This window comes from Chenopodium album, chromosome 10 (assembly GCF_948465745.1).
Source record: "Chenopodium album chromosome 10, dcCheAlbu1.1, whole genome shotgun sequence".
In the NCBI taxonomy this organism is placed as follows: Eukaryota; Viridiplantae; Streptophyta; class Magnoliopsida; order Caryophyllales; family Amaranthaceae; genus Chenopodium; species Chenopodium album.
The window spans coordinates 56,691,650-56,710,010 of NC_137843.1; the positions used below are offsets into that span (position 1 = coordinate 56,691,650).

Sequence of the window (18,361 nt, forward strand, 5' to 3'; positions counted from 1 at the left end):
CTTGTGGATTTAGATTAACAATCAGTCCATTACCATTACTTTAATTCAGATTTGGGATTTGTTGCCATGAAAATTTTACTGCACACAAACAAATACATTTACAGAGTTAATTTGTTGTGCACACTATTCCTGTGCAGGGTCATGCTAAGTTAATTTGTAGTGTAGACGAGAGTCGATCTTAGATCTTGATTATCAGCCTCTAGATTATATCAACTTTGTAAGCACAGTTAGTTAGTAGACTTCAGTCATAATTCATACACTCGTGTTGTCGTGCACGTTAAATTATATACTTATATCAGTATATTCTCGTCACTAACTCACTGTAAGTGTGCTGTGTGCTGTGTGCTGTGTGCTGTGTGCTGTGTGCTTGTGTAATTAAGTCAATTAAAGCACCTTGTCCACAATTAATTAATTTATTCATGCATTTAAATATATGTAATCTGTAGGTTAAAGTGAAAGATCATTTGGTTGATAAATTATTATTCCCCTGTGATGTAACAAAGCTAGAGATCAGAGAATATTCTGTATTTAGCGCATGGCTTCAGTCTTTGGTGAATTCTTATTAAGGGCTTTAGATTGTGTCAGTAAATATAATTATCACATGCTTGGATCAACTTGTAAAAAGAGTTGTGTTTTTCTAATTTTAACAAGAGGTGGCCTTGACATTTAGGATTGTGAATAAACATTTTATATATTTCTTAACATGATACGGAATTACGGAGTATTTTATGTTAATTTAAAAATTTATGACAAAATCATGTGTTTGTTAGTGTTACTAATGTTGATAGGCGTCATGCATGTATGGTGAAAATGTTTTTGGTGACACTTGAGGAAGCTCCGGTGAGGATCGGATATTGGGTAGTATCTGCGGTGGATTTCCCAACGGATTTACTAGCGTCAGGTTTGTAAGTTTGTTTTGTGGTGTTTGTGTATTTCAGAGTCAATATTGACAGACCTAGTGGATTTTTAAAACATAATGAAGAAGGTAGATTATAAGATTTCAACAACCCATTATATGAAGATTATTGTGTGCCAATTACCTAGCTGATCCCCCTTTTGTTTAACCACTTAAAGTTGTCTACCATTGCATTTTCATTAAGCAACCTTTACATTGTATGCCTATTTGATGCTGCATTTTAGGCTTTTTGTCCTTAACAATGGTAACCATAGTCATGTACAAGAAACCCTTTTGTGGACATTTGCTGGGTTCGATCCCGAATTAATTAAGGCCAATCTTAGATTGAAAGTTACTAGTATAATGGTAATATTATTTGAAAATTACATAGTTTAAAGTTACTTCTTTCATTCTCTATAAACTACAGAGTAGTATTGTTAATGAGCAAACATTATTGTTAATGAGCAAACATTATACGAAGTACAAGTATCATGATTTGGGGAGGTTTATTATGTTTCCGTTAAAAATAAAAAGTTATACCAAGTACTCCGTTGGCCACTAAAAAAAGATGATTTTAACCCTAATTTGAAAAAATAAACGGTTAAAATTTAATGATTTTAAAATTATTTTTAAATATTGATAATAATTAAAAATTAATTTAATTATTTTCAAATTTATACTACATTGTAGAACCAAAATTGATCATAATGAAAGTTAAAAAGTTAGCGGCGTTGGATTAAATTTATGAAGAAGGTTTGGTGGGCATCACAAGCAACGTAGCAGACTCCACACTTTCACACACAAAATACAGTCATACTCCAAAAAAAATCGTACTCCGTAATTAAAGTCAAAAAGTAATTAATTTTTAACAAGTGTATCTCCTTATAAATACTTCCTAGTTAACACTATTTTTTGTTGTCATAAAATTCCTCCTTATTTTCCTCCTAATCTTATGCATTTCGTTAAACACTTGGATTCCTATGTTTTCTTCTTTCTCCCATCTTCTAAAATTTTATTCTCATTTTCTGTTCTTCTACATTTAATAATAAGATTAAGAATAAGGGTTTAAATTGGGAATATCCTCCATTTTTTTGGGAGAGTATTAATTCTTTTGATATTTAAATCATTTAAAAGATTTAAGATTTAGCTAAAAGGGTTTTTTTTTCCTCTTCTTCAATATACAAAAATACAAGTAAAATAAAAATGAAGGAGAAAGTATTGGATTATTTTTTGGTACCTTTGGGTTTATTGATAATGGTGGGATACCATGTTTGTCTTTTTTACAAAATCATGAAACAACCCACCAAAACTGTCGTTGGAATTTATGCTATTAATCGACGTTTATGGGTTGAAGCTATGATGGAGGTATTTTCTCAATTTTTATATTTTCTGATATTATTTTAGGTAAATATTTGTGTCTCATTTGGTGAAGAATCAATCTTTATTGTTTTTTGGGATTAAATACAAGTAATTTGAAAGTGTATAATTTTTTTTATTTTACCTATTTTTTGTATGTTAATATCGGAGATTGATCAATGTCACAGTGTCACACACTCACAGTCACATACATGTAAATTGTTACAATCATTTAAAATGTTAACATATATGAAGTACTACCTCTGATTTTTTTTTACGTGCAACTTTGAAATTTTTTATATCCTACAAATAATACTCCAAAGTTGCATAAAAAAAATTCGGAGGTAGTAATTGAATATCTTGTACATGGTGTACTTGTTACAGTAGTACCTCCATATGATTTTTTTTTTTTTTTTTTTTTAAGGACTCCATGTGATTTATTTTATTTGATGAATGTTCCAAGAATTTTACATTGTACTTGTATAAGGTACTTTCTACGACAACCAAATGTTCACAACTTTACATTGTATATCTTTGAGTCATCCTTTTGCCTTATTAGTATTTCAAAGTTTTACTGTATTATCTTATTACTATGAATAGCCATCAGAAAAAAATTCACTAACAAAACTCAATGAATATGGCAGGACACAAAGAATGCAGTATTAGCAGTACAAACACTGAGGAACAACATAATGGCATCAACCCTGTTGGCATCAACAGCCATCATGCTCAGCTCAGTGATCGCGGTGCTTATGACAAGCCGAGGTAGTGGCAGTATGTTCGGTCTTGTATTAGGGGACGTGAGCCAAATGGGATTCTCTGTTAAGTTTTTCAGCCTTGTGGTATGCTTCCTCTTGGCCTTCCTGCTAAATGTGCAATCAATAAGGTATTACAGTCACGCTAGCATCCTCATCAATGTACCATTCAAGAAGGTTTCTTCTCCATACATGACTGCTGATTATGTAGGGAGGATTGTTAATAGAGGAGGCTACTTCTGGTCCCTCGGATTGCGTGCCTTCTACTTCTCGTTCCCATTGTTTCTTTGGATCTTTGGTCCTATACCTATGTTCTGCAGCTGCATTTCTTTGGTTATTTTGTTCTATTTCTTGGATTTCACCGTCGAATTTGGGACTTTGAGTGATGGTGAATGTGTGTTGGATGGTCATGATGAAGAACAAGCTAGGTAGATGACTTTGTTAAAAACATAGTTTCATGTATGGTGGGTTGTTTGTAGTTCGACTAGGTTGCCTTTAGGTAGGATCATCAACTGATATCTCATAGAAACATCAGAAATAATTACATAAGCAACTCAAATTCAATCAACGTTGAGTTGAGTTGCATTATATTGCAACATATACTAGTATTTTTGTTGAATTGTGTATGTTACTTTAGTAGATTTAAATTTGCAATCACTAAACATTCATATCGCTCCTTTAGAATTTCTACCTAATTAACACATTTCTAATTCTACTTCTCTGTCAAATATCAACGTGACAACTAATTCCGAACAAAGGAAGTACATCTATGTGCATCACAACGTGACAATTAATTCTGGACAAAGGGAGTATATCTACATTTTTTTAGGGGTGAAAACGTAGTATATCTACTCGATCATCCATCTTGACAAAAGATGCAATATTTACGTGACTAAATATAATATATGGAGTGAATTCCTCTTAAGTTGTTACAAAATTACTTCAATAGGAGTATTTACTTTTGAATGAACTAAGTTTGTTACCTTCCTACCTAGTAGCTAGGAAAATTAGAGAAGTACTTGGTAATGTTTGTAGACTCAGCAAGCATTATAACAAACATAAATAGCTTCCAACTTCCAAGTGGTGCAAGTAAAACTACGATACATACAACTTGCATAGTTGCATGCCTTCCCATATAGGGTGAGTCGTACACTTCACACTTGTAAGAGCAATTGCAACATCCATTATAAATGAAGTTGGTTGACATATATGAAGAATATCTATATATGGAAAATTGACTTCATCCCTTGCTTTTACTTGCGTCTTTACACATTTAACTGAAATCACACATAAATTGATTAATATGGATTCATCTAATGCCGAATGTCTATAGAAATTTTCTAAAGTGTATGGAAATTGATTTTGACACACCTTTATATGAGAGGAGCATAAAAAAGTGTGCTCTTACAAAGGGCGTGCCAAAATTACTTTTTAGCTTACATTATTTGATTTACATATAAGCATTAAAAACACTCTTAAAAATTGTTTTAAATTTAAAAAATCATGACAAAAACACACTAATTACACTGATTTACGCGTGTTTTTATCCTGAATTCCTATTTTTATACAATTTTTAAGAGTGTATTTAATGCTTATATATAACCCTAATCCCTAAGGACTATGTATATCATTATCCTTATTTTAATTAGTAAAAAGAAAATTAAAATTACCGAAAAGAAAAACGAAAATTTTAGACTGTTAATATTTATAAATTTTCTAATGCTGTTATTGATTAAAATAACTGATGGTAGAAAAGATTCAAGGATGGGTCATGCGTTCATGTGATTTGCGCGGAAAGTTTAGTTTGGCTAAAAGTTTACACCTTTTCTTAAACTTTTTTTTTTTTTTTTTTTTTTTTTGGTTGGTTTAATTTTCAAATGAATGTGATGTAGGCATGTAGCCATACATTTCGTATATACTAGTACCTATTGTGTTCTCAAAAAACTAGTACCTATTGTTGCCAGTTACAGTAGTAAAGAACCAGCTACGGGCCTACGGCCAAGAATTCAAGTATCTACCTCCCAAGCCATTCACTATTTTAACCACTAGTGGTAGAGTTGATTAAGTTAAACTAGAGTCCTTGCTAGTTATCTCATCTCATTAGCACCCAAACACTATTCTCTCCTATCTCTCCATCCCAACCTTTTTCATTCAAGGTCTTCAATTCCGAATCAACGGTTAAATTTGATATGTCCTAACTAAAAAATATAAAAAATATAGGTCGTGCTCATGTCATATTAACGTCTCATGATCTCCAATTAGGCTCATTAAATCCTTCATTAGTAGAAGGGGGTTTCTGCATTCCAACATTATGTTAAATAATATGGAGCAAATTAATTTTGATATCATAAACTTTCCAGACATAAATATAAATGTTAAATATAATAATTTTATGAATACACAAATGTTGCATCACTTGTATACAAAAACAGGGCTAAAATAATCATGCACTTAAGCTATTACATTATGTACTTGCAACATCTAAAAAATCAAGTTTGATCAGTAATATAACACACGTAGCTATACAATATCCATAATAGAATACCGCATCATGGGAAAGCTCTAACCTAAACAGCTGTTGTTTTCTTTCTTTTCAAGTGCAGCACAATGCCACCATACCGCCAAATAGAGCAATCCTCCGCGCTTCAGCAATCCAACCTTTTGTTTACTTCTTTTCTACATTGTCAAAAAGATTACCAAATACGATGCTGACAGAAAGATGAATCGACATACCTATCTATCTTCACAACTGCACAGCATTATTACCAGTCAGGACTTATTGCAGACATTTTCAACTTCAACTTCAGTTTACCAGCTTGTACTAATATCTCATCTTTAAATGGTTCCACCTTAAGAACTGTTCCCTTCATCCCTAGGGAAGGAACTTGCACGGTCTCACCAACCTTGGGGATTATAGTTTTTTTCTCTGGACCTTCAATGAAAGTTTGTCAGAATTCAAGAGGAAGTCCCTGTTAGGCTGTTACCCCCTCCCAAGTCCGTCCCAAAATAAAGTTCCTCGTTACAAAGAAATTTCCTTTTCTTATCAAAAAAAGTAAAGCCCCATCGATTGATGGTTGTTTGGAATAATTGCATTCACTTAGGCACTCCTATGCATGCTAAAAAGTAAAGGGATTAAATGTAAGATTAAAGGGGATATAAATTGGTGATACCTGATGATGATGGCTTGACCTCCTCAGCAGAAGATGCACCTCTAGTTTCGGGAACAACAGTATTGGAACCTGCTGTATAATGCTGGCTGTTAATCAGTGTACCAGCTGGTTGCACGTTGGCTTCTGCAGGATGTTTTCTCTTATGTGCGGATGCACGATACTGACGCATTTTCATGTGTAGATTTGAACGTGCCGTAGATGCAAGCTCTGTTATTTGTTGCATCATTCTATATTTAAGATTAGAACTATGCTCATCAAGCTTCTTCTGGGTATGCTGTATTTTCTCATGAAGATCTCTGGAAAGCCTATCATAATAGACATGTAAGGAGACTTATCAGTTCTTATAATTGCTTTCCAACTCTCCCACAACAAACAGTTATTCCTCCCAATCCCCACCATCTCTCTATGATTGAAGAATAGCCACCTTGAAGGCATTGCAGATCAAACCCAGCTCATATAAACAACTAAAGGGATATAGTGCACAATACACGTGATCAAGGAAGTCTTCTCCAGTCACTCAGTTAGGGACCATGACATTGCAGAATTTGAAGATTTTTAGACACCATGTCTGAAATATTTATAAAGCTAATGGACAAGCTAAAGTGCTCAAGAAAAATTATACAAAAACTGATCATGAAACCGTCACCAGTCCCCCACCCCAACCCCGATACACACAAGGAAAAGAAATCATCCTTAAGTTTAAACAGCACTGGGATTCAAATTTATAATCACCGGTACTAGAAATAAAAGGGAGATCTAACCTCAAGTAACGTTGCGCTTCATCTTTATATTCTTCAACATTTAGCTTGAACTTCTCCAAATCATATATGACCTAAAATATTGCAAAAACAATAAAACATTACGTGAAGGTCATTTTTTTTTTTTTTCAGAATCAAGAAAAGTAAAGGCTTGCACATGTAATCCTTCTTGTCAGACCATATTAATTTCCAAGCTAGAGTAATGAGGAACAAGAGAAGAGACGTAAGATTCATGATGTTCAAAGCATCATGTTTAGAAGCTATGAAGAAGTGTCAACACACCCTTTCAATAGTTAGAGCACTGTACACTCTTTCAAGATGTTCCGCATTTTCCAAAACATTAATCTCAGAGAAACAATTTCCCCATCATATCATATTTTTACTACTTAAAAGCAAGACTGCACAAAAGTCAATTCCCCCCCCCCCCCCCCCCCCAAGACACATAAACAATAGCAAGAAATATTAAAATTAGGTGTACTTTTGTTTTTTCATTGCTTGTGTTGGTAGAATAACAAGAATCTGCCTTTATTGCAATACTTTCAAATCAACACAAGCACAAATTGATCAAACATTACAAAGTAAAACTTCCAAACTTCCACTACGAAGGACAAAGAACAGGGCCCTCAAAGTTTCCCTTCGTTTCTCCTGATAAAATTCAATACTCTCCAATTCCTGTCTGTGAGAGGATTCGGAGTGAGAATAACAGAAGAAAAGTATTCACCTCATCAATCTCTGCACTGGCGACTCCATATAGTCCACGAGCATTATTTACAATTACTTTAGGAAGCCCAAGCCTTTCAGCTATATTAATAGCATTTGAACGTCCTGCAATACAATAATAACAGTCTTAGGTACAAAAGCATAATGTGCACAGGAGGAAGGTGAATGGGATGAAACTGGCCAGGTGCAAGACCTTAAACAACAAAATCTAATGTAAAATAAAAATCGCTGAAGGCAACAAAATAGAACTGATAGCAAGGAATTCATTGGCTTCACCCACGGTGCACAATATCGAAAAATTTGCCAAAGACAAAGAAAGCCCAGATATTAGGAATTTTTGAACTGGATTTGCTTAGGTTTTATGAGATAACAACCTGGAACTCCCCAAAGAATTTTGTAGGTTGGCTTCAAGTTGACTTCATCAAACTCCATACATGCATTTTCAAATGCATCATTGCTGCAAAAGAGATAATTTTCAAACAAAAACCTTAAATCTTCTGAGGGCTTGCAGCTCACCTCAGGCGACAAAAAGGCTAATAACTCTAATATTAAGTCTTAAAAAAACAAATAGTCTCTTTCGGTCATACCTATACTTGAGGGTTTTAAGTTCACCATGATGTGTTGTGGCTATAGTTAGTAAGGCACCAGCTTCAGCAAATGACTCAAGAACAGACATACCAAGTGCTGCTCCCTCTAAAGGATTAGTGCCAGCACCAATCTAAACATAGGTAAAGATTAAACAGCTGTCAGTTTCCAAGAGTGTCTTGATAGCTTAAGAGCTGCATCTAATACTAATATACGAAGAAACAAATATCATTCCTAGCTTCACCTACGTATAGGGCAAAGCATAATTTTCCTACCACTTCCTATGTTCTAGTGTATTAAAGATGCATCAGAAGCATACTACAAATGATGTTTTAGAGATGAAAACGGATAATGTATACATACCTCATCCAAAAGCACCAGAGATTGACTAGTAGATCTAGCTTGTATATCCTGTGATCCATACAGAAGATCAACACTTGAGACTACTTACAAGTATGTAGCAAGCAATTTGAAGATACAACATCTAACCAGAATAACAAACACAATAAAATACCCACCTTTCCCCCATTCACATACACATATCTATCACTAAAATAGACTAGGATTAAAAAAACAAATCTGTGATAAGCAAACTTAGTAGTTAGTATAGATTAAAATAGAAAGAATGAGTTGTAACTTTATTCTTCATCTTTTCTTTCCTACAAGAATGTTTTCTCACACTGGATGACTTTGACAAGGTTTTGAGAAATTTCAAGCGGGGAAACAAGAATACAAAACCATTTGATTGTGCATCCTTAATTTCCTTAAAATTTTACAGCAAAAGGCCAAAGGCCAATATTAATTACAGTGTTTGAAAGAAATATGACACTGTGAAGGGAAGTTAGTATACAACATAAAAAAAGGAGGAGAAGGCCCAGGTCATCAAACTAAGCAAATTCAGCTGATGAGCTCTACTACTGTCCACTCAACAACTTAAGAATCTTTTAGATGCAACACTTTCTCTATTTTTGATGATTCATCATTTCATCATAAGGAAAAACATATTCATGCAGAATCCTATTAGCTTCGTCAAAATGTATATTTTCAAATAATATTAATTTTAATTAATAATTTTTACTCGTTGATAATTAAAGATATCAGTTAATAATTTTTACTTAATGATAATTAAAGGTATCAGTGTTTGTACCTACGGTAAGCATGAAAGTATTAAAAGATATCAGTGTTTGCCTCTAAAAGTTAACGTAAGAAGTTTTAAAAAAAGCTGCACACACAGCACTAATTATTATGATAAAAAGATAAAACGACGGAATCATATTTCAAGCACAATACTCACACTGATTTGCCTGAGGTGTCCTGAGAAAGTTGATAGAGACTGAGACAATGACTGTTCATCACCAATATCAGCAAAAACAGAATCAAACCATGGGACCTGTGCAGGTTCAGCACATACAACATACAGGCCTGAAAATAAAAGATATTGTTAATCCATTATTGTGAGGTGACATAATAGACATAATTTGTGGCGTAAATCACAAAATTGGTTTCCATCCCAGTCATGTTTCAAACCACGGTTGATATATATGTCCTTGCGTTTCTAAAAACTATGAGAAAACTCACATAATAATATACTAGAGGCCAGATGAAAACTGAAGAACTAATATTCTCAACAACTCGTCTGCCTACCCTTGGGAGGAAATGGGGGTTCATTCATTACATCAATTAGTTTAACAAAACCCCTTCCTGCCTCCACTAACATCTTGTTTATTTTATCATTCTTAATATTCTTATAACAAATACTTAACACAGGAGTAAATAAAATAAACTAAATGACTAGAGCTTCTGATCATCTTCACCATACACAAAATGATTCAAAAGACCACCTTCTCTTCATCGGGTGACTCAAAATGCATGTATCTATAGCAATTATAGCTGTATGTACCATGTTCAATATTGACACTGATTTATCTTGGATACACATATTTTGTAACAAATTATTTTCACACTCGCCATTTTTTCTGGGTCCATACCAATCTAATATCCATATCCAGGTCTGTGCAACATAGATCTAGCTTAATTTAATGAAAACGGAGAAGAGACTTCACCTGCTTTTGCCATCATGGCAGCCAATCCAACCGCTTTCAAGCAAATGGTTTTGCCACCTGTATTAGGTCCAGTTATAAGAAGAACTTTTGTATTCTTAGCAATCATTATATCAGCAGGAACTGGGTGAGCTTGTTCCAATTGAGTAACCTACAGTGTAGAGTTTATTAGACCAACATATTGGGGCAATAGTTAAAGGCAAGGACCTCTACAAACTGCAAAATTACCTTCTCTTGTAGGATTTCAATATTTTCTTGTGTGACTTCTTGCTGGCCGAAATTTGTCCCATTTATTTTTCTTCTCCGAAATTCCTATGGAAATTAGAGTTCGAGTTCCAGCTGATCAAGACGATGCCAAGAAGAACTAGATAAGCGCATAAATATAAAAAATTACATATTTATAATTTTACCTATCTCAGTCCAAACAAGGTCAAGGGTGATGACCAATAATAATGCTATAGCACAAATAACAATATCTTTGTCATGAAAGTAAAACAAATAGGAAAAACAAGTGTGAGTGATCATACAGCAATAGCATTAGCGACATCCTTTTTGGCTTCCCGTAGATCATGCCGGTGTCGTTGAAGTAAAATAGGATGATATGCTTTGGGCATACACAACTTCCATTGCTTTTTGGTAGAGTAGGCAAGCTTCATAGCATTATTTTTATGCAAGAAGCCTTCTGAAGATGATGGTGTATTCATATCATCCAGTAGAAGTAACTCAGGACAGGTTCCTTCTAATGAGAGGCCAAAACTGGCTCTAGCATTTACCTGCATTAAGCGAAATGCTGGTATGAGAAATAATGGAAGTAAACAGATTTGTTAATCTCGGCAGCAGACCAATAAATTGACCATCACATGGATCTATATGATGAAGCCATAAAAGGTTATGAAAAAATTCAAATCAAGAGCTCTCTTCTGAATCATCAAGTATGAATTAGCCCAACTAACTCAGAGTTTACACGTTTTGGCATCTAGAGATCAAGTCCACGATTCTCTGCTTAACCAAAGTACATTATATCATCTAGAAAGAATATATATATATACATATAAAATAGAATAAAAAAATGGAAAGAAGTTCCTCCATGAAGAAAAAAATACTGAAATGGTAGCATGCTTACGAAGTTACAAGTAGCATGTAGATTTTTTTTTAACAAAATTAGCCATTCACATTTTCATCACAACCAAATGTAGTAAGCAAGTTTCACCAATTTGGTTAAGTATTTACATTATTTGCCTCTAAGAAATTTCTACAAAACTTTCAAGCCATGAAAAAATAGAGGCATATAGAGGAAAAAAGGCCGAGAAGCTATACTTACAACATCAAGTGCAATTACACTCTTCAATAGTTTTTCAATGTTATCAAGGTCCAGTTTAATCTGCTCAAGAGTAAGCAAAGCTCCAAGTCATTAATAGCTTGTCCAGGTCAAACCAAATAAAGGAGACAATCCATAGCACGAAATATACTACCTTTTCTGTTATATCCAAAAGAACTTCAGCCTCTGCATCAGCAATGGATGCCTTTGCTTCCATTAATTCATCATTTAGCTGCACAGCAGAGACTGGCTCAATAATATTCCCCATGCCAGCTCCGCTATAACAACACAAAATAAAAATTAAAAATATGAATGATAAGACTGTTAAAAGGGATCAATATAAAACTTCAACGATAACAGATAAAGGGATAATATTTCTAAGCAAACGAAAGATAAACTGTCACACATGAAGGGGCATGTTCAAATTATCATCTCGCCTGTCTTCTCTAATGAAATTTTTAATCAAAAAAAGGAAGCTTGAAGATGGTAAGCAAACCACTGTGTAAAACTGTAAATACAAATACACATGACAAAGAATAACGAACATGTTGATTGTCAAAGCAATGTTTCTAGCCCTTCAAACCATAGAATTCTCCTTTCACAAAGAGAAATCAGAAATCATCCTTAAGCCACAAAGACTATAACAAAAATGGGTAGAGGGTAATTCTACATTGCAGCCATTATCAGTAATCCCGTATAACTTTTGGGAGAACTTCTTGGTTTTTTTTAAGAACCATGGACCAAAATCAGTACTCCTACAGTCCTACTGTCTCCCTCAAAAAAGTATCAAGAGAAAAGTAGTGTCCAAATGGTCAGAACATGATCTCAATTCACATGAAGACAGATTATTAAGGATATGAACCCTACGTTCCAACAAAAATAATCATAGGTAACAACTATAAGAAGCCAAGTCCTACTAAACCTATCAAAGTTCATGTCTCCAAATATAATATACTTACTCCACCCCACTCATTGAATTCAAGCCATTATAAAGACTATGCAATTCCTTTCAGCAACTTCTGTTATTAATTGACTTCATCTTGATATCCTAGTTATTACAAACTTATCAACTCTAAAGATATCACTCTTCATTAGAAAGAAACTGGATATAATGCCATAGTGACTAGGTCATGGATGAATGATAAAAAAAATGTAGATTAAACAACAATAACCAAAGCCTTAATCCCAATATGATGGGGTCAGTTGCATGAGCCAAGATTATATCTCTGGTGGATGTTGACAAAGATCCTTTCCCTCCATCCTCTTCGGTCAAGAGCAACATGCTAATATAAACCCAAATTCCACATCGTTCTCTTTTATCTTACATTATGAAAATACTTATAGAAATGAATCTAACAAAATCCCACATGGCTATCTTTTATCTTACACATAAATAACAAAATATGGTCAAAGTAGAGCATGTAAACCAGGGACAACTAAAAAAAAGGGAGGATGTGCATACTAATCTAAGAAAAGCATGAACCAGGGACAAGATTACAGTATTTTATGCTATATGAGTCCAAAAAAATATAATAGTAACCCTAGCTACATGAATAAGTAGTTCACCTTGAAAGCAATAAACCTTTAAAACTTGTCAGTTGACGTGCTCCTGATCTGATGCACCATCTCCCATCAACATTACTTGCTTCCTAAATTTCCTCGCATGTTAGATGATATCATGAAGTAAAATACAAAGAATGCAACAAATGCATAGAAGTAAATTGCTTACCAAAGAACTAGTTTTATTTGTTTCATTTGCAATAAGAGTGTTCATCAACTGGTGCAACTGCGAAAGAAGACAAAAATGATCGAGACCAAAAATAAATATATACTTTTTTTATTTTAAAAAAAATTAAAAAAAAAAAAGCACCAATATACAGAACTCAAGCCCATTGAAGTCCTGCTGACAACATGTGTGCAAGTTACATGGAAAGTTACTAGCTGAAAACATATCCACCAAAGTAACCTTTTGGAAATATATATGGGCTTCTATATGTTTGCAGGAATCCAAACATGATTCAGTACCAATCAAGAGATGTCCTAACCTTGTTTTCAAGGTTCAAAACTCGCCAACGTGCCTGTTTGAGTTTTCCATTCTGAAGTAAAGAATGTTAATACAAGAATAAATTAGAAAAATAAACAAGACAATTGTTTAAAGAAGCTTTAAACTCAATGTAGCAGATTATATTAATATAAAACTCTAGATATGAAATGCTCTGTACAAGCTTTAAGCTCAAGGTAGCAGATAAAATCATATTAACATATAACTCTAGATAGAAAAAAATACTCCCTAAATGTAAAAGTATATGCAAAGCATCTAACAGCTCTTTTTAAATTTATACTCTTTACTACCACTTTAAAGATCTTGTAATCTACCATGGGCCATTTCACTTAATATGATTATTTCCCTCTTATGGTTGCATCATATATCATTTCATTGTTCATCCAAGGCTATTTCATAAACAAAAATTTCTAATACACTTCTCTTAAGTATACCAGTAACAGTTATGTCTAAGGGCATGCTTGGATTGAGAGAGATGTATTACTAGGGTAAAAAAAGCCAAACTAAGTAAAATGAAAGTGAAGATAGGAAAGGAGGAGATAGTGATGGTGTAATTGTAAGAAAAATTATGTTTTGATGGTGTGATATGAGGTGAAGAAAGAGAAACTGATACCCTCATTTTGGGGGTAATAGTTACTCTAGGGGGAGGGTAGGTAACTATTACCCTCATTATAAGAATAATAATTCCTCTATCTTTCTCTTTTTCTCATGGAACAACTATCTTTTTCATTTGTATACACCTTGTCTTGTACAACAACACTTCTAATCACTTATGTTTTTTCAAGTTTGACTTTTATTACCCTCTTAATATATTACCCCCAATCCAAGCATGCCATAAGAAGTTAAAATGAAACAAGACAACTTTATACTCGGGTTTCAGATGTTAAATTGGTAAGCAACGTACTGCTGAGTCTTTGACAGAGCCATCTTCATCAATAACTTGCAGTATTGATCTGACTAGCGATTTGTTGGTGACCCAGTCCAGTATCTGCATTGATTAAGGAGAAAGGAAAACATAAAGATAAAGAGTGAAATCACAGATTATCCATCCAATAAATAGCTGAGAGATAACTTATACAAAACAATTCATCTTATACTTGCCAAATCAGCCAGGGGCATGAAACGATCAAGCATATCGGCATTTTCTTTGATTGCTGCTTTGATGTCAGTCTGCAAAGCCTCTGCCATCTGTAGCAAAACTGCAACAGCCATAGCTTCTTGTCCAGCCACTGGTGAAGATCTCCGCGCATGGTCTACAGCAGATCTCACCTATGAATTTGACACTAAGATTATCTTAAAAGTACAAAATACATGTAAGCTTACTTTGTCTAGCTAGCCACCCCCTTGCAGGTATACCACTATTTAGGTCCAATATTTTATTCGATTGAAGGGAGCTAATAAACCAACCAAAACTAGTTACAAACGACTATGTCCTGTGTACGTTAAGTAGCTCCCTTGCTTAATGTCACCTTATTTACACTGATACTCATAAGCTCAAAATGAAGTACAAAGACAAATTTCAAACTTTGCACACTAAAAATTCCATGTCCTCATTTGCAGCACGACTACAAGTTACAGACATCAACATTCCAGGCCTAATCAGTTTACAGTGAATTTCAATAGGGAAATTTCCATCACATATTTTCGAGAGTAAAAGTAATAACTCAGTCTAGAAATAGCAATCACATAATCCTCCCCTTTATAAAATAGCATATGACAAAATCACAAAAGGGGAAAAAAAAAAATCTTTATATTAGCTAGGCAATGTCTACCCTTTCTCCATCTCTCAATTTAGATAGGGTCACATTAAAAAGACTAATCATAAACCATTACTACTACGGAGTAATTGAGAAGAAAAGTGCCAAATTTTCCGAATATCTCAAAATAGTAACTACGCTTGATTATTTGAGCCTGGATGCATATTCAATAATCCTTCAAACATGATTGTATGAGATCACATTTTCCACCTTAGTTCTCATCAACTAGACAAAACAACTAACAATGCCCAATTCTCAAACATATTCCCCGCTTAATTCCATATAAATGGTGCAATATAAAAGCTGAATAGTAAAATCGAAGGCGCAAACCAGAACAACATCAATGGGAGTGAAATCCAGGGACGAATTACTATGCTTGCGAATTTCAACCGCTGCATTTGTCTCTGTTAGCAACTCCAAACTCTCCTCATACGTCTGATCAAGCGACAACAATTGTTCCTACAACAACAACAACAAAAAAAAAAAAAAAAAAAAAAAAAAAAAAAAAAAAAAAATCAAAACCCTAAAAATCAAATTCAACAATATTGCAATCAAATTGGGAGAAATTTCAACAAACCTTAGAAGCAACACGACCAAGAGAAGTGCCGGCGAAGGAAGAAACAGCGTCGGAAACCTTATCCCACTCTAAAACCCTAACACTATTGAGCAAAACCCTAGGTTTAGAATTTTCTCTCTCATCAAAATCTTCAATTGGAGATTGAGATTGAAGGGGTTTTTGTTGTTTAATAGTGGCGCGAATTCTGAATTGAATAAGGAATTTTTTGATTGAGTTTGAATTCGATAATTTTGGTTTAGTAGTTGTTGATGAAAATACTGAAATTGAGGTGATTGAATTGCGGAAAACAGATGAAGTGAGCATAATTTTTTCTGGGTTTTAGAACTGAAAATAGCCGTGGGAAAATGGAAGAAGTTGAAGATGATCGAATGGATAACATTAACATTAAAATACTCCCTCCAACTTTACGTGGCTCCACCTTTTGAGACCGCGGTGGTAACAGATTAAACCGTATATTGTTTGTCTAAAATAACTGAAAATAAAATCAACAAACCATGCTTATAATATCACTATTTCCTGGTCGCATGCAGGGGCGGATCTAGGGGGGTTCAAGGGGGTTCATTGAACCCACAGATTTTTTGGAAAAAAATTATAATTTTTAATTTTTATTTTTTTAAAAAAAAAAAAAAAAGAAAAAGGCTTAAAAGAAATTTCTGTGAGAATAATAATCATGTGGGTAAGTTTGGTGCATTGGTAAGGCTTTGTGAAATAGAGCAGCGCGCTTTTAAAATGTCTTAGGTCTTAGGTTCGACACCTACTGCCCTAACTTAGAAATTAGAATTATAAATTTTTACTTGTTTTTTTTTTATTTTTTTATTTATTTTTTTATACTAACAATTATAAATACCCAAAAGCGTCGCAATTCTTCTTCTTCGCTCTCTCTTTGGCACACTCAATTCTCCACCGTCGCACCGTCGCACACCTCGCCTCACCTTCCATCACCAATTGCCGACTAGGTACCACCAACTCTTCTCCTCTTTTCTTGACTATTCTGGTTGTTATTTCTTGCATTGGCTTAAGAATTTAGAACAACCCTTTTCGAAATTTTTAATTTTGATGATTTTATGATTAATTCTGAGTGATTTAATTCAGTTTATTTTGGGAATTTTGAGTTATTAATTCAGTTTATTTGGGGAATTTTGAGTTATTTAAAGTTGTGGTGAATGATCTTAGGGTTTAAGTGTATACAGTATACTGCATTATCTATTTGGCTTGATTATAACATAGCTTTGCGATACCCAATCGTAAATTGTAATGTAAATTTATTAGTGATTAAGATTAATGATTATCCTCTAATTTGGGGTTATTTAACTATAAATTTCTTGTTGTTTTCGAGTAATTGGGTTTCGGGTGAACTCATGTTGAGTATCCGAAAATAAGTCAGCTTTATTACCAGGCATAGTTGCACAATGAGTTTGATATGATTGGGTAAGATCATTTCTAGGTAATCTCAGTATGCTATATAATTGCGTGTTTGATGTATTGGGTTTTAGATGGATTGAATCAATTGTGCTGGGTCTAATTTATCCTTTGAAAGTATAATTATGAAGTTTCCAATTATATGAGGAAACCAAGGCTTATGAATTTCATGTTGTAATCCAGCAATTGGGTTTCGGTCAACTCGTCGGACGAGGGGCGACTGTTCTGAATTCAGAGTTCAAAGTTCTTCTACAATTGTGAGTCCTCTTAATCTCTTATTCCTCTACTCCTATTAATTCTTAATCTTGGTTTGCTTGTTTTATTTTTTAAATTGGTTTATGGTTTTGATATATTGTTGAATTCTTGAATTGTTGAGAAATTGAATTGTAGAAACTTAGAAATTAGAATTATAAATTTTTACTTGTTTTTTTTTTTTTTTTTTTGAAATAAAATTTTTACTTGTTCTGTTAATTGAAATTTGATAATTAGAAGAAGTTTATATTGTCAAATTTGTGTTTATTGGGGACTTGTGATTTTAATTGATAATTAATTGTGTATTATGTAAAAAATAAGTTGCGGAATAGTACGGGTGATCAACTATTGAATGATAGTTTAGTTACTTATCTTGAGAGAGATTTATTTGCAAGAGTTAGTGATGATGATGTATTAGCACGCTTTCAAAGTAGGAAAACTCGTAGAATGCTTTGTAGGTTTTTTTTTTATTATTTTTTTTTTATTGTGTAATCCATCCATTTGTGATAAAAATTTGATTTATGTATTGAATTTTTAATCAAAATATGATCATCGTTTTTTTTTTTTAAGATTTCGAACCCACAGTTCGGAATTCCTGGATACGCCACTGGTCGCATGTCCGTAGAGATGGGAATGTTGTTGCCTATCATTTACCTAGGTTAGTACCGTTCGGAATT

General features: G+C 33.6%; 2 protein-coding genes across 3 annotated transcripts; one reads left to right on the forward strand and one right to left on the reverse strand.

Annotated features, from left to right (window-relative positions):
• The first annotated feature begins 2,185 nt into the window (after nt 1-2,185).
• Nucleotides 2,186-3,438, forward strand: LOC145565481 (uncharacterized). The gene is made up of 2 exons (XM_081625468.1): nt 2,186-2,260; nt 2,896-3,438. Exons 1-2 carry the CDS (start codon nt 2,186-2,188, stop codon nt 3,436-3,438), a joined length of 618 nt encoding a protein of 205 aa, XP_081481594.1.
• A 1,921-nt stretch (nt 3,439-5,359) lies between these two features.
• LOC145562634 (uncharacterized) lies at nt 5,360-16,486 on the reverse strand. Of its 2 annotated transcripts, none has more exons than XM_081622980.1 (20): nt 16,014-16,486; nt 15,767-15,895; nt 14,781-14,948; nt 14,584-14,667; nt 13,663-13,713; nt 13,347-13,403; nt 13,184-13,266; nt 11,772-11,895; nt 11,621-11,680; nt 10,827-11,072; nt 10,528-10,611; nt 10,303-10,450; nt 9,534-9,661; nt 8,603-8,650; nt 8,242-8,372; nt 8,029-8,111; nt 7,656-7,759; nt 6,938-7,008; nt 6,177-6,481; nt 5,360-5,938 (listed from the first exon to the last, which is right to left on the reverse strand). In XM_081622980.1, the coding sequence occupies exons 1-20, from the start codon at nt 16,314-16,316 to the stop codon at nt 5,769-5,771; spliced, it is 2,577 nt and encodes an 858-aa protein (XP_081479106.1). In that variant the 5' UTR covers nt 16,317-16,486; the 3' UTR covers nt 5,360-5,768. The 2 variants fall into 2 exon arrangements, with proteins under 2 accessions (XP_081479106.1, XP_081479108.1); XM_081622982.1 differs by having other exon boundaries at nt 15,808-15,895; nt 16,014-16,152.
• Nucleotides 16,487-18,361: the final 1,875 nt, after the last annotated feature.